Raw genomic sequence first — 16,539 nt, 5'->3', positions numbered from 1 at the left:
AAGAGAGCGAGGAAGGAGAGGACTATGGTAATACTGCAACTGAAAACCCATGAATGCTTAGAAACAAACTCATGCATGCACTGCAACCAAAGATGGATCTTAAAAGATCACTCAAACTGGGGTTAATATCGTAGAGGGTGAATTCAGGTAAACTGGCTTTTTGCCTTTGATATGAATGTGAAAAGTGACCCAATTTACCTGAATTGACCCTTCTAAAACTAAGAGGGAAAACAATGTAGATGTTTTCAAATCACTAGTAAAATGAAATGGCATTTTTAACAGAAACTACACACTAAAAAGGAAAAATCTAAAACTAAACTGAAAATAGTGGTTGAAAATCAACTGAAATAAAATAAGAAAAATAAATAGTCCTCTTTATAGATGCAAATAGAAATGGTGTGTGAAGAAAATTTGAAATTGCATAACCTTAACCTTGACTCACACACACTACTAGTGAAACAAGTGTGGCGAGCCTTAGCTAAATGTCAGAGATGCTGTGGGATAATGATGGACAGTTTTACGGAGACATTAGCAGGAGGATTTCACACATCTCATAACTGTCACACAAACACACACAGACAGATCCTCACCATCTCTCTGGGTAGAAAGGCCTCTTCCTGTCTCAGTACCAGAAGACTCACAGTCCCACCCATGGGCGTTGCCCTCAGAAGAGAAACCACCTCCTCCTGACCACGGCCATTAAGATCCACCCCATTGACCTGTGCCAATCAAAGTCATTTGATTGAGACTGGAGTTTCACCAAATAAATTTACATTTATACCATAATCATTTTTTTTTTTATCAATTAATAAAAAACTCATTTTACTAATAAAAAAATATTAAAAATGTTTTCTTTTTCACCTCTAGCAATCTATCGCCTGCTTTCAGGCGCCCGTCCTGTATGGCAGCACCTCTTGGCAGAATGTTCTTCACGTAAATAGGGGCGGAGCCTCCAAGAGGGACATCTCTTGATGTGATGCTGAACCCGAGACCTTCAGGTCCTGTCAGACAGAGAGAACACAGTTAAAGTGACGTGACAAGTATGGTGTGGTGTCCCATAATCTGAATTTGTGCTCTGCATTTCACCCATCCTCACACACAGCACACACACAGCAGTGAGTATTGAACGAACACCCGGAGCAGTGGGCAGCCTTTTTTTTTTTGCGGTTGGGGGTTCAGTGCCTTGCTCAAGGGCACCTCAGTTGTGGGTAATGAGAGTGGAAGAGAGCGCTGATCATTCACTCCCCCATCTACATTCCCTGCCGGTACTGAGACTCAAACCTGCGACCTTCGGGTTACAAATCCAACTCTCTAACCATTAGGCCACAACTGCTCCAACTGTCTTAATAAAGAGCAACCAAATATTTTGTCTGAAGAAAGACAAACATTAATAGTGATGAAAGACAAAATATTAAATGTCATGGATGCATATTTACTAAGTAATCCCCTGTTTTGTAGAGGGGGATCAAAATGACAAATTTCACCTGGGATTTGGAGCCAAATCACAGGGGGGTAAAAATGACTTTAGAAAGATGGCAGCATCATTATTTTATTTTTAAACAGAGACTAGTAGCTCTGTTAGTTAAATATGTTTACTTTAGCAATCTTTGTTGCATTATTTGCCAACGGTGACAGTTCAAAAATGGAAAAATAAATGCCCTTCTTGCATTTTTTGCACTAAATTTGCATGCCTGGAACTCAAGTAGAATTAAAGATCTCTTAATATCCTTTTATATTTTGGTTTTTAACAAACATTTCTATTGGTATCTTCATTTCAAAGTCCTTATATAATTAAATCCCAGAGATATGGAGATCTTAATGTGGCCCAATGAGTAAATTGGTAAATTGTACACATTTTCGGTAGACAAAAACCAAATGAGGGTGACTTTGCATACACCTGAAACTTTTTTCTTTTAAAGAACAAATGAAGAACAAATAATATAAATAATATACTATAAATGTATCTCTTTTTTTTCCTATCACAATTGCATAGAATATACCTGAGTGCCATAAATATTGTTTTTCCGAAGTTTGCATGCCGGTCACTCAAAAGGTATTAAAGATATCTCAATATGATTTTAGATTCCAGTTCTTAAACTTTTCTTTTGAAATCTTAATTTTCAAGGCCCTATGCGGTTCAATCCCATAGATATGGGGATCTTAATGTGGCCCCATGTTCAATTTATTGAATTTTACCCATTTTCAATTTTGTTTTAGTTTTGTTTTGTGTTTTACTTGGTGCCACTATCACTCTGTAACCGGTACTGTTCTACAACAAAAGACTTCTGACAGTGTCAGTTCCATACTGAAAATTAAAGTACATGTGAAAGGACTGCAGTTTATCCACCACATTTTTGTGTCTGCTTTCTATGTCAGATTTCTGTCTGTCTGTGTGCGAGCAACATCAGAAGCTTGCGGCTTAGAGAAAACTTCAGGCTACAGCCTGTTAATGGAGACTACATGGCTGGAACAAAAGCAACCAGGACTATAGGGGGTCTGAATGGCAACACAAGATCATGACCTATTGACCCAACAGACTGGGCTTAAATCTTCCAAGGTACAGAAATTGGAGACCACGTGGCCACGAAGGCTGAGTTAAGAGCATCTGAGCATGAAAGAGAGAAAGCGGCCCCCACAGTCAGAGTTCAGTCACACTTTACAAAAAGAACACTGAGAGATTTCCGGTGTGTGTGACTTAGGTCCAATAAAACACTGAGAGAATCAGACAGCCATATGGAAACACATCACACTGACACGTGGCGCTGCCTAGCAACGCTCCCTGCACCGCTGTTCCGTAACCCCGCCGCCACCCCGTGCGCCCGCTGTGCCACCTGTCCATACACAGGTGCCAAGACTTGTGCCAACTGTTGTCAATCATTTCACATCCCACACCTTTACAGCAGGGACACACACACAAACAGGAAGGAGCTGTTGGCAGAGAACAGAGCAACATTCTCCCAGTACAACAGACTCTGCAGGATGGAAAATATGCTCAAGAATAGAAATTAGCAAAGCCTTAATCATAATCAGGACATAAACATAGCCACATTGCATATTCAACATTTTTTTATAAAAACAACAAATAAACATAACTTAGTAATCCAGTTAGGAAAAAATAACAATTAAGTATATTAAAATTGTTAAAATAAAAATGTTTAATGCCTATTTAATGATTTGTCTCCAACAATAATTACATTTTTTTCAATCAACTTCATTTTGAGTATCCTTTCAGCAAATATTAATATATGTGGTAAATTAGATTAATCAACCAGCATAATGTAGATTTGTTTATCAGGTGACAGCCAACAGGAAGTTTTTACTGATACCTTTCCTAAGCTGGATTCCGAGTTTCCGCCCAACCTTCTTAGTGAAGCCGGATGTAGGGGTGGGGCTTAAGCCTCTTTGGGGAGAGGAGGCATGACCTGATGGAGGTTTCCCTGATGAACCAGCAGAATGATGGAGGGGAGAGCTAGTGTCCAAATGGTTATTGGGCGCGTGTGGCCTGTGCTGTGCCAATCGGTGAGCGGCGTGATCCAGTCCGGCATTGCCAACTAGATCATTGGTGAGGGAATCTGGGCTGAAACGTCCAGAAATGTCAATATTCGCTCTAGGGTTGTTCTCATTATGGGATATCTGCTCATACTGGGATCTCATGGTGGACGGAACCACGTGGAACAGGATGATGGGAGTACGCATTGCCTGACGAAACATGTTCTGAGCTCTGAGAAAAACAAAAACACAATCATTTAGGTTTATGAATAATTTTGAATTCATTTTCAGAATTAAATTAAAAGTGTGTATTTGTACATTTATGTGCGAGTGGATGGGTTTAATTGCACCATCAGACACACAGCAAAACAGAAAATATAAGAGGCTCACTTAGGGATAGTTCTCCCAAAATGAAAATTCTTTCATTATTTATTCTTGATAAGTAGTTACAAACCTGTATGAATTTCTGTCTTCTGCTGAACACAAAAGAAGATATTTTGAAGAATATGGGTAAACAAACCGTTGATGGGTCCCATTGACCTCCATAGTAATTGGGTACTATGGAAGTCAATGGGGCCCATCAATGGTTTGGTTACCGACATTTTTCAAAATGTCTTTTGTGTTCAGCAGAAGAAAGAAATCCATACAGGTTTGGAACAACTTGAGGGTGAGTAAATGACAGAATTTTCATTTTTAGGTGAACTATCCCTATCAGAGAAAAGGAGACACCAATGAGCGGGATGGATGGTTGAACAGATCAGGATGGATGGATAGATGGATGAAAGGATGGACAGATGGATGGATGAACGGACGAGGATGGATGGATAGAAGGATGGATGAACAGATGAATGGATTAACAGATGTATGTAGGGCTGCCCCCTAATAGTCGACTAAACGTTAGCTGGCGAGAAGAGGCTTGGTCGACTAAATTTTAATTAGCCAGTTAGTCGCAGAAAAAAACTCCTCAGGAATTGGTGAAGTCACACAGTGACAGATCGTTAACATGGCTGTCTCATGCGGTAATATGTCGGGCAGAAAATCCAAAGTATAGGAATATTTCGAGAGGGTAAAGAATGACCACAAAAAGGTGACGTGCAACCTCAAACATGATCTATCATTTAAAACGTGTAAGTAGTAGCTTAACTTTAGCCACTTTACATGGCCGCTCACTGTAACGTTAACCTAGATAAATGTATAGCCTAATTGTCCATATTTTTGTTGTGTTTCAGTTTGCGGCTATATATATTTATTTATTCATTATTATATAATGTATATTTATTTTGTTTGTGTTCTGACCTCTGAAAAACTGAGTTTTCATTTGATTTTAATGCTATACTTGTCCATCAGACTGATTATGTTTGAACCAATTTCTCTTTTAAGTTTCAGTTTGCTGTATATTTATTTATTCCCATTTGTGCCATTTATATTTACACATTATATATATATATATATATATATATATATATATATATATATATAGGTGTTGCTGCGGCAAGATTTATGCACACTTGAGCACTTTTTTTCCAAGCACATTATTATGGTTTAGTATTTCTCCCCCGACTAATCAACTAATGGCTTAAATTAATGTTTAACAGTCGATTAGGAAGTTCTTTATACGGGGGGCAGCTCTGGATGGATGGATAGACAGACGGATGGACTAATGGATGGACAGACAAATATATGAATGGAAAGATGGACAGATGGAGGAATGGATGGATGGATGGACAGATGAATGATGGATGGATGAACAAATGAAGGGATAGATGGATGGATGGACGGACAAATATATAAATGGAAAGATGAATGAGCGGATGGAGGAATTTATGGATGGATGATGAACAAATAAAGAGATGGATGGATAGATAGATATATGGATGGACAGAAGGATGAATGGATGGATGGATGGACAGATGAATGGATGGACAGATGAATGGATGAACGGGTGAATGATGGATGGATGAACAAATAAAGAGAAGGATGAATGGATGGATGGACAGACAAATATATGAATGGAAAGATGAATGAACGGACGGACGGATGAATAGACGGACGGATGGATGAACAAATAAAGAGATGGATGGATGGACAGATGAATGATGGATGGATGAACAAATAAAGAGATGGATGGATGGATGGATGGATGGACGGACAGACAGACAAATATATGAATGGAAAGATGAATGAACGAACAGAGGAATGGATGAGTGGACGGATGGATGAACAAATAAAGAGATGGATGATGGATGGATGGATGGATGGATGGATGGATGGAGAGACATGAATGGAAAGATGAATGAACTGACAGAGGAATGGATGATGGATGGACGGACAATGGACGGATGGATTGATGAACAAATAAAGAGATGGATGGATGTATGGATGGATGTATGAACAAATAAAGAGATGGATGAATGGATGGACAAATATATAAATGGAAAGATGAATGAACGGACAGAGGAATGGATGAGTGGATGATGAACAAATAAAGAGATGGATGGATGGACGGACTGACAAATAGATGGCTGGACGGAGAGACATATAAATGGAAAGATGAATGAACTGACAGAGGAATGGATGATGGATGGACGGACAATGGACGGATGGATAGATGAACAAATAAAGAGATGGATGGATGGATGGACAAACAAAAAGAGATGTAAAGAGGGGTGAAAGGATGGAGGAAAAGGAGAAGGGATGGAGTAGTAAATAGAAATTCATCTGTGGATTTGACTGACCACAATCAGATGATTAATGAATAATCGCGACAGGCCTACAGAGAAGCATTATGATGGCAGTTGAAAAGAAAGAGTAAGGAGTTAAAGTGACAAACAAGCACTCTGTACACATGTCAGAGGTCAGGTCTTACTGCTCAAAGCGGACATTCCGCAGGTCTCCGTTGTTGATCCGAATGATGCAGTCATTCTCCTGAAACAAACCTTGGACATCAGCCTTTCCTCCACGCTCCAATCGCTTCACCAGCAGACCCAACGTCCTGCAGCACACACACATAAACACTTGATCTATGCCTGAGATTTATTATTTATTTAGTCATAAGCATCATCCATTTGAAATGAAACATTAATTTGATTGATATCGAATTGAAAGAACTTGAAACTAATGCAGCATCATAAAGCACTTCTGAATGAAAGCTAATTCCTCAAGATAAATAACGTTCTTCATCTTTATAACTCCGCATTCTGTTGCTGCAGCTCGCCGCCTGGAGATAGATGCAGATCACAGAGATATAAAGCTGCTTTTAGCTAGATTACTTTGCCTGGTGACCGCTCACATGCAGATGCTGTTTAGATACTCTATCTCTTCTGGACAGACTCTTATTTACTCTCTGCAGAGGATTCAATGACTCTTTAGACTCACACAAACATTTAGTCACCTCAACTCAAACACTGATCACTCAGAACACATACAAGGTTAAAGCAAAAGACTATTATTTTATTTACTTTTATTTTAGTTTTGGCCCTTTTATTGATATAACATTGGACTTTGGTGATTGTTACCTGCGGTCTCGTCCGCTGAAGGGCACCACGTGGATGCCGAGCGGACCTCCGTCATTGGACACTTCCACCAATTTCACAATATCACTGAAGGACCACAGCAAAAAAGAAAATAAACCGTTAGACTCAGATAGAGTAAAATAAGCATACAGTTCAACAAAGTTCAAAGGGGTGGAGTCACAACATGCAAAGAGAACGAATGCTCTAATTCGCCGAGATTCAGCTGTCACACAAATTGCATTCTTGCATCTATATAGACATTGTAAATGTTGTTTATGCATCTATATAGACCATAAATGTCACAAAAAATGTCCTAAAATGTGAGCTAGCATCATTATTTTTTATCAAAAGCCCCTTTCACACAGCAATCCCGGTAAATTACTGTAAAATTACCAGAAAGACTTTTCCGGTAAACACACAAATATGCTGTTCACATAAGCAACGGTGTTCCGTTTTCTTTTTTACCGGTAAGATATCATTCACACATCAGTATTAAAATAAACTGGTAACTCTTTGATGTCAATCATTGGAAATTACCTTTAAATGCTGCACCGTTTTCTTCATCTGCCTGGATAACAAGTGCTTTAGTATCACTATCTGTCAATTTTTTTTAATTAATTTTTTTCCTGAGTGACAGGCGTAAGGGGATGATCACACAAAACGCGGTTTAGCTCTTAAAAACACGAGACAGATAATAGTTAGTGCAGTGACTGTCGTATGCAATAACGGCAAAGCTGCAGTGCTGATTAAAAAGCTGCTGTGTTCTTTGTTCAGACACAACATCATACCGGTAATTTACTGCTAAAGTTACAACTTCTCATGCTGGGAAATTGCTAGAAATGATTTACCGGTATTTTTTGAAAAGATCCTGTTCACACATGATCTCTTAATGGTCATTTACCTGTAATTTATCAGTAAAGACTGTATGCATGAAAGGGTTTAAAGATTCACACCAAAACTCACTCATTTTGGCATCAATGTCATCATATCTAGAAAGTGTCACACAGAACTGTGAAAGACTCGACCGAAAGTATAGATGACAGTTTATGAAAGATTAATCCAAAACATTTCAATCTGATCTCAGTGTTTTGAAAAAACCCTGTCATCTTTTACTATAAAACTCAAGAGCTGAAATGTTTCATTACCTGCAAATCAAACTGACAGCATGAAGGAGAGATTCACATAAAATAAGAGATAACATCACTGTTCTGTCAGTCAGCGCATGTGTGTGTGTGTGATACTTACTCCAACGATCTCACTCCCATGTGTTCTAAACATGTATCTGCACGTCCTACAGGCTCTATCCTGCCGTTCTCCTCCTCATCCTGCAACAAGAAGAAAACCGTTTAACCCATAATGCATTGCACTCAACAAAAACCCAATACATCTGACATGTATTTTGACATTAAACCATATAACATCAATGAATAACAAAAGAACAATGTATACATGACATAACAGGACCTGGGTGAAGACTTCTGCTGGAAGCTCTGAAGTTCTTCTTTTTCTAAACAGTTTGAAGGAATTCATCCTCTGTTCATACATGAGATGTTTCACCTGATACACAATAGCTCACGCTCACTACTGTGTCACTTGATTATCTGAGTAGTGCCAGACTACCATTGACACACACACACGTACATACACTCTCATTAAAGTTTCAGTAACTAACAGGTCCCAATTATATGTTCTCACATACAAACTTTCAATGTCTTTGAAGGTAGTTTTCGTACAATCGAACTATTTTGGACCTAATACTGTCATACAATCTGTAATTAAAGAAGAAAAACAACACACACACACACACACACACACACACACACACGTAACTCTAGCTACAAAAACAACACTGGGCCTGAGACAGTTACATGAATTATTCAGCTCAAGGGAGCGGTGGCAATGAACAAAAAGAAAGGAAAGAAAAAAAAAATAAAGAAACAAAAGGACAAGGAAAAGAAAACTGAACTGAAAAAATAGGGGAAAAAAGAAAAGAAAACAAGATAAATGTTAAAAGATAAAATGAATGAAAAGAAAAGAAGAAAAATAAGAAAAACAAAAAAAAACAAAAAGTAAAGAAAGAAAGAACTGAAAAGAGAACTAGAAAAAAATAAAATAGAAGAAAATACAAATAAGAAAAGGAAAAAAATAAAGAAAAAGAAAAAAGAAGAAAAAAAATGAAACACCAAAAATGAAACACCAAAAAAAAAAAAAAGCAAAAAAGAAAAGGAAATAAAGGAACAGAAAAAGGAAAAGAAAAAAGAGTCACAGTTCTGGGGCGTGTTTCCCAAAAGCATTGTTAGCCAACTACGGGTGCAAGTTCTGTCGTTATCGGCATAGCTTAACGAGTCTGTATTATCCAAAACCATAGTTCAACGAATATTCACAAACAGCATCGCAAAGTTGTGCTCTAGTACACAAGGAGGAGCCTATAAATAACTGAGAAAAATGAGAATTAGTCATTAGATGCCATGTCCGTCAGCAAAAAAAATCTGGCATTAATTCGATCTCAAATGGATTAATTAAGTTATTACTCCACCACCTGTGTGACATCATTAACCAACGTGGTTGAACAAGTTATATCGTTATACGGGAAACGCACCCATGTTCGCCCCATGTTGTTTCACTATCACCCTGGTGGTTTATCTAGGGCAGTTGGTCAATCACTCTTTTCCTCCGTGACTGAGGGTTTTCAAAAGTGTAATACAGTGAAAAACACAATGGAAGGAAGTGGAGAAAATAGCTGTGATACACAATACACCCTCTACGCCAGACATAACCATACCGTCTTATATAACAGCAGAGTGTGTGTTTGACAGCATAACTGTATCAGACCAGCACTGCTGGCCCTCTGACAACATTCAACATGCTTAAAATGATCAGAGATGGGTGCCAAGTCATTGTCCTGCTCGGATCTGATCCAAACCTTTCCCTCGGCAAAAGCTAATTGCAAACAGAGATTGTTTTTCACGGTGACTGTGTAACCAAGGATTTTTCTGCATTTCTTTTAAACTGAAATGACTAATTTCATAAGAAAGCAAAGCCTGAACAGTCCATTTCTATTAACTGCACATCTTTTTCCTCGCTGAAGCCGCACATTAATTTATACATTCAACGGCAAACCCCGATGGGACAAATACATTCACAGGATAAAGGCCTCGTCCTAATTCAGTCAATTATTAGTTTATGTTGGAGCGTTACTCCTGCTCTTATTTTGGTGAGCCTCACTTCAATTTGCTGAGGTGTTGTTATGCATTACAAGAAAAAAGGAGAGAAGTAACAGAGGAAATTGCTTATTCTTTCATTAAAAATCAGTGAGGGACAGACCTCCGGAAGAAGAGGGTGACAATTTCAGAAAAATAGTTTTATCTTTCTATCTATCCATCCATCCATCCATCAGCTAAACACTCAGTGGACTGATAAAGTGAACATGAATGTAAGAAGATACTAAAGAGAAAAAACAAATTGCTGTGATACAATTGACCTACAGCAGCACCTACTGGAGAGAAACTGAGAGATAAGAGGAGAAAGAGAGATCTATATATAGTCTTATCTCATTAGCAGTCTAAAGCTGAGAGTGATTTATAATCGCTGTTTTACCTTTATGATTAATTACAGACACACACACACACACACACACACACACACACACACACACACACACACACACACACACACACACCCCTCCTCCACACAAATCCTCTCTTCCTGGATCTTCTCTCTGATACACAGGCCTTGTGTCTCTTCTCTCTCTACATACTCAATGCAATTGATTTCAGTGCTTGCACAATATTCTGTGCCTAATAAACACAATATAACACAAACAGACAAAAATTTTCACTATATATCTAAGGCGGTCACTAACAATTTTTTTGGTAATTGAGTAATTGGTCAATTATTTTGATTAAGTAATTAGATAGTAAAATAGTAAGCAAATATAGACAGACATAAGTGAATAGCCTTTAAAATGACTTAAAATACATATATAACAACAACGAGGCAATAATAATTGGTTTAAATAAAATATCAACACTCTTATAATACATAATGTAATGTACATAATATTATAAACAATCAACTTATGTACATTATGTATTATAACAAATGCCTGCAGAGGGTGCCAACGAGGCCTGGTGATTGTTATTACACTTTACAGCATGATTAAAGGGTTAGCTCACCCAAAAATGAAAATAATGATATTTATTACTCACCCTCATGTCGTTCTACACTCGTAAGACCTTCGATCATCTTTGGAACACAAATTAAGATATTTTGATTAAATCCGTCGGCTCAGTGAGGCCTCCATTGCCAGCAATGACACTTTCTCTCTCAAGATCCATAAAGGTACTAAAAACATATTTAAAACAGTTCAAGTGAGTTCAGTGGTTCTACGTTAATATTATAAAGTGACGAGAATACTTTTTGTGTGCCAAAAAAACAAAATAATGACTTTTGAACAATATAGTGATGGGCAATTTCAAAACACTGCTTCGGAGCTTTACGAATCGAATCAGTGATTCGGATCTCCCATCAAATGGCTAAACCGCTGAAATCACGTGACTTTGGCACTCCGAGTCACTGATTCGATTCGTAAAGCTCCAAAGCAGTGTTTTGAAATCGCCCATCACTATATTGCTGAAAAGTCGTTATTTTGTTTTTTTGCTGCACAAAAAGTATTCTCGTCACTTTATAATATTAACATAGAACCAATGAACTCACTTGAACCTGTTTTAAATATGTTTTTAGTACCTTTATAGATCTTGAGAGAGGAAATGTCATTGCTGGCTATGCAGGCCTCACTGAGCCTTCGGATTTAATCAAAATATCTTAATTTGTGTTCCGAAGATGAATGAAGGCCTTACGGGTGTAGAACGACATGAGGGTGAGTAATAAATGACATTATTTTCATTTTTGGGTGAACTAACCCTTTAAATCTTTGCTTAATATTGGCAAAACAACATTTAAATCAAAGGTCCACTTAATCTTTAATATTTGGCCACTTCTTTACGATAGAAATGCTACAGCCACTGTTATTTCTTGAACAGGTTTGTGTGGACAAAACATGCAAACTCAGAGCTAGGGTTTAAACTTATTTTGAAATCACGATGAGCAACAGTTTGCATATTTAGAAATATATTGATGTATTCTCCTGCACTCAAATTTAATCGAGGAATCATGACAGCCCTACATTAATCATCTTGTAATGAATGTACTTCAGTTCTACTTTGAGTATGAATTATAATATGCAGTAAAAGACAAAACAGTATATAATGCAAGCACCGTAAAAAGGTTTTGCCACAAACTCAACTCAGCCATGCAGATATCGCGAGACAGCTTTTCACCTTGATGAGAAATACCCCCTAACTATCAGCAACATTCAGACCTCATTCACAAAAGTGTTTCTTTTAAATATATATATATATATATATATATATATATTTTTTTTTTTTTTTTTTTTTATAAGTTTAATATACATTTTAATCTGCACCACTGATGAAAATTTTGGGCTCAGTACATTTTTAAAAAATGTTTTTAAATGAGTCTCTTATGCTTACCAAGGCAGCATTTATTTGATAAAAAAATACAGTAATATTGTGAAATATTATTACAACTTAAAATATATTAGTTTTCTATTTCAATATATTATAAAATGTTATTTGTCAAATGATCATTCTATTAGAAACCATTCTAATATGCTGCTCAAGATAATTTCTTATTATTACAAGTTTGAAAACAGTTGCTTAATATTTTTGTGGAAACCTTAATACATTTTTTTCAGGATTCTTTGATAAACAGAAAGATTAGTGAAGTGTCTTCACTGATCAATTTAATGCATCATGCAGAATACATTTTCAAAAAAAAAAAATAAATAAAAAATGATTGACCCCAAACTTTTCAATAGTGTATATGAAGTTTTGAGCGCCATCATGTCAGAAGTTTGATACACAGAAAATCAATGTAATGGTGCACTTTTGTTAAGAACATCCTAGTGATCACCTCTGATTACCTGTGGAAATGAAAAACAAAAATATTTTTGACATTTTTTGTCCCACTTCAAGAATCCGTGTGCTTTTTGCCTTTAAGAAACAGTCCCTTCCCATATGAAGTGAACAACACCGCTTTAATCTGCAAAGATACGGACTGTGGTTTTGCGGTCAAGTCCAATATAGTTTTTAACCCCCTATCCTTTAATAAGAGCCTCTTTACAAAGTCTGGATTGCATTGTGACAGATTCATGAAACAATCCGTGCTGAAATGTGCCACAAAAACTTAAAAATTTGGACATGATTAAGTCGTTCTTTCTCAACACTGGGACTTTCTGAAGAATATGGAAAGCAGCAGGCACCACACACAGCCAGAAACTGCTGAACTTTCACACATTTTACTGTTATTTTCTCTGGTGTTTTGCAATAATTGGATCTATCATGCTTTCCACTGATTACCTAACCATGGCTGGCCTACCCAAGTATCTGGGGCCCGTTGCACCAGCTGTGCTTAAGTTACAACAGAGCCTTGTTTTGACATTAATGGGCACTAAGTTACAACTTACGCACTACTAAATATTTTTGTGTTGGACCATTAAACTTGAGTTGAAGCATAACTCTATGTATAAACTAAATATTTCTTGTTTTACCTGACAAACTTCAATTGTTTAGAAATGTATGATAATGCTGACATTAACACTCGCTTACATTTTAAGAGAGAGAACATTATGTGAAAAGATTACTTTGTTAGCAGGCTCTTCAACACGAACCCGTCCTAAACAGTGCGCCGCTGTGTGCATTGATCCCATCGCTCTGTGTTGTGCATGCCAAATAATAATGCCAAATAAAATCAGTCATAAATCAAATGTCATTTCTTGTTTTTTTTTTTGTATCAGTGTTTATTGATCGATCCTTATATCGTTTCAAATACCGTTTCTGAATGTTATTTGCATATAAAAACACTTATGTTATTCATGATTAAGTAGTATTTTATTTAATGGAAACATATTTTTACCGTTAGTTATGTGAGGCAAAATAAATTAGAATGAAGGATAAACTGTTAGATCATTGAGGGTAAACATCATATTACGCGACTATGCGCTACTTTACAGAGAGCTTACAACCTACTAGCTACGTTCTGCCTTATGAACAAATGGTGCAACCGAATAAAGAGTTAGTTAGTAGCTAGTAATTACTAAGCCTCTAGTGTGGACTTTACATTCCAATTCAAAAAAGAACTTACGAACTGCTGGTGCAACCCTACCCTGATCTCCCAATAGGCACCACTGACATCTGACTTCGATCTGAAGTCAAATATTTGTGGAAGTTTGTTAATTTTTAAAGCCTGGTTGCAATTAATGCTCTTTGGGTTTTCGACGAATGTAGGCTAGAATGTAGAAACAACATGACCTTTAAAACTGAGGCTGCACAATTAATCAAAATAAAACTGAAATCGCGATATGACTTAGTATGATTATCAAATTGTAAAGGCCGAGATCTGAATTAAATAAATAAATGAGATGCATGTTTCAAAGAGTTATTATTTTATAGTCATACTAACATCATAATTTTTGGGGCCAAATTGTGCAGCCTTACAAACAAGCAGAGCAAACCTGGAGTTTTTTTAAGCGCATTTTGAATATTTATCAGAAAAATCATAATTAGATTTTCTTCCCAAATCTTGCAGCCTTACTTAAATAGCAAAATATAATTTTTTAAAAAATAATTTTATGATATATAGGAATGTGGATCATTACTGTCCCAACCTGTTCTTGTCGCTCCAGCCAGCAGTCCACCATGGGATGATTGGCGCTGAGTGAGGAACGGGCCTTTTCACGCTGAAACTCTTTCTGATTGGACCACTGCCCTGCATCACGAGGAAGACTACGATATGTGTCGACACCTCGGCCCTGAAGACAGAGTGACAGAGAGGGAAAGATAGATGGAAAAATTAATTAGCAAGAATTATATCATATTCATAGCTCCCTGTTTATTCCCTACTCAGTAAACTGTTGTAAAGTAATAGTAATAATAATAATAATAATAATAATTAGGGCTGGGTATTGACACAAATTTCACGATTAGATTTGTTTTTGATTCACAAGCTTGCGATTCGATTCAATATTGATTGTTTTGAATATATATCAGGTACAGTACATGGCAAATTTTCCAAAAATAAAAAACTCAGCTAACGCTGTAAACTATACATGGGAGTCAGTTAGTACTACATTACCAAATATTACATAATTATATTTCTACTCCAATTGGTTTTTTGAAATATAAACATTTAAATGGTGGCTGTCATAAAAACTTGACAGATTTATTCATGCTTTAAATATTGGGAATATTACAATTATAAAGAATGTAATATAGTGCATATATTTAGCAAAATGCTCCTCTCTAGAGTTTTCTAGCTGACTATGACTAACGAGTTTATGGTCACTGAATATGGTTTTCCTGAGGTAAATATGTTACGTGACATATTGCAAGCTGTTTTATTGACGTCTTTCAGCAGTTAAAACACTGATTCAGCAACCATGAGACATGATATGGATTCTGGTAAGTTGTACTCTTATCTTTTAACACCTTCAGATGTTCATTCATATTTATTTCAGTGTTCAGTGATCTGTCATGCCACATTAAACAGAGCCAAAAAGGTTTTTTATTTATTTATTTCGTAATAAAATGGACAGAATTTGAAATCTGAGACTTTGTTTCATATCAAAAGTAACAATGCACAAAGCTTATTTTTAGATTTATTGGACGGGAGGCCGGAGGAGCGCTACAATGTTCCCGTTCATTCATCAACTGAAAACAGGATAGACTAATCGATTCTTGGGATTTAAGAATCAATATCATTTTTTAAAAATGAGAATCGATTAAAATTGAAAAAAATCTATATTTATTATCCAGCCCTAATAATAATAATAATAATAATAATAATAATACACATATACATGGAAGAGATTACAATTGAATCAACCAGTAAACTGCCATGTATGCACAAATTTTTTTTTTTGGTACTGCACTGACAGATAAGAAGAAAAGGCTCTAAATCAAAGCCTAACACTGCAAAGGAATAACTGAGATGAGAGGGAGAGTGTGTGAGCGAGTGAAATCCATAACTCATTGTCTTGAGAGTTTTATGACTAGCATTGACATAAGCATTACTCTGCTAGAAGGAGAGAAGACAGAGAAATGATGGTCACATCAGCAAACACATTAAATGAACTCACACACGCACACAATAAATTTAACACAAACAGCAGCACAACATTCTCTGCAGTCACATGGCTTGTTTTATAGAGCTCTTTCTGTTTGTGAGACGTAAGGTTGTGAACCCTACAGAAATGACAGTAAATATTCATAGAGGTGTCATAAAGGGTGATGTGACCTCTGCCACTAAAGATGACAGATTTATCTGATATGATCTGAGAAACGACACCAGCAGGAACCCAATGGCCTCCAAAGCAGCAATACCGCATAACAGCTCTGAGAGTAAATTCATCCAGCCAATTAGCACTTACTACCTCTAAATATCTCGATAACCTTTGTGT

At 36.7% G+C, this 16,539-nt stretch overlaps 1 protein-coding gene across 6 annotated transcripts in view; it reads right to left on the bottom strand.

Annotated features, from left to right (window-relative positions):
• pard3ab (par-3 family cell polarity regulator alpha, b) overlaps nucleotides 1-16,539 on the bottom strand; it is a 104,890-nt gene that overhangs the window by 53,166 nt on the left and 35,185 nt on the right. For all 6 annotated transcript variants that reach the window (XM_051862258.1, XM_051862289.1, XM_051862247.1 and 3 more), the window contains exons 5-11: nucleotides 14,749-14,892; nucleotides 8,247-8,326; nucleotides 7,005-7,088; nucleotides 6,356-6,481; nucleotides 3,327-3,721; nucleotides 862-1,001; nucleotides 591-719 (exon numbers count right to left, since the gene is read on the bottom strand). In XM_051862258.1, coding sequence (XP_051718218.1) covers nucleotides 591-719; nucleotides 862-1,001; nucleotides 3,327-3,721; nucleotides 6,356-6,481; nucleotides 7,005-7,088; nucleotides 8,247-8,326; nucleotides 14,749-14,892 — 1,098 coding nt within the window. The remainder of the gene's footprint in view (nucleotides 1-590; nucleotides 720-861; nucleotides 1,002-3,326; nucleotides 3,722-6,355; nucleotides 6,482-7,004; nucleotides 7,089-8,246; nucleotides 8,327-14,748; nucleotides 14,893-16,539) is intronic.

The sequence above is a fragment of the Ctenopharyngodon idella genome, chromosome 2 (genome assembly GCF_019924925.1).
Source record: "Ctenopharyngodon idella isolate HZGC_01 chromosome 2, HZGC01, whole genome shotgun sequence".
NCBI classification, from domain to species: Eukaryota; Metazoa; Chordata; class Actinopteri; order Cypriniformes; family Xenocyprididae; genus Ctenopharyngodon; species Ctenopharyngodon idella.
The sequence above is the reverse complement of the archived record's forward strand: the minus strand, read 5'-3'. Positions and strand labels throughout refer to the sequence as shown.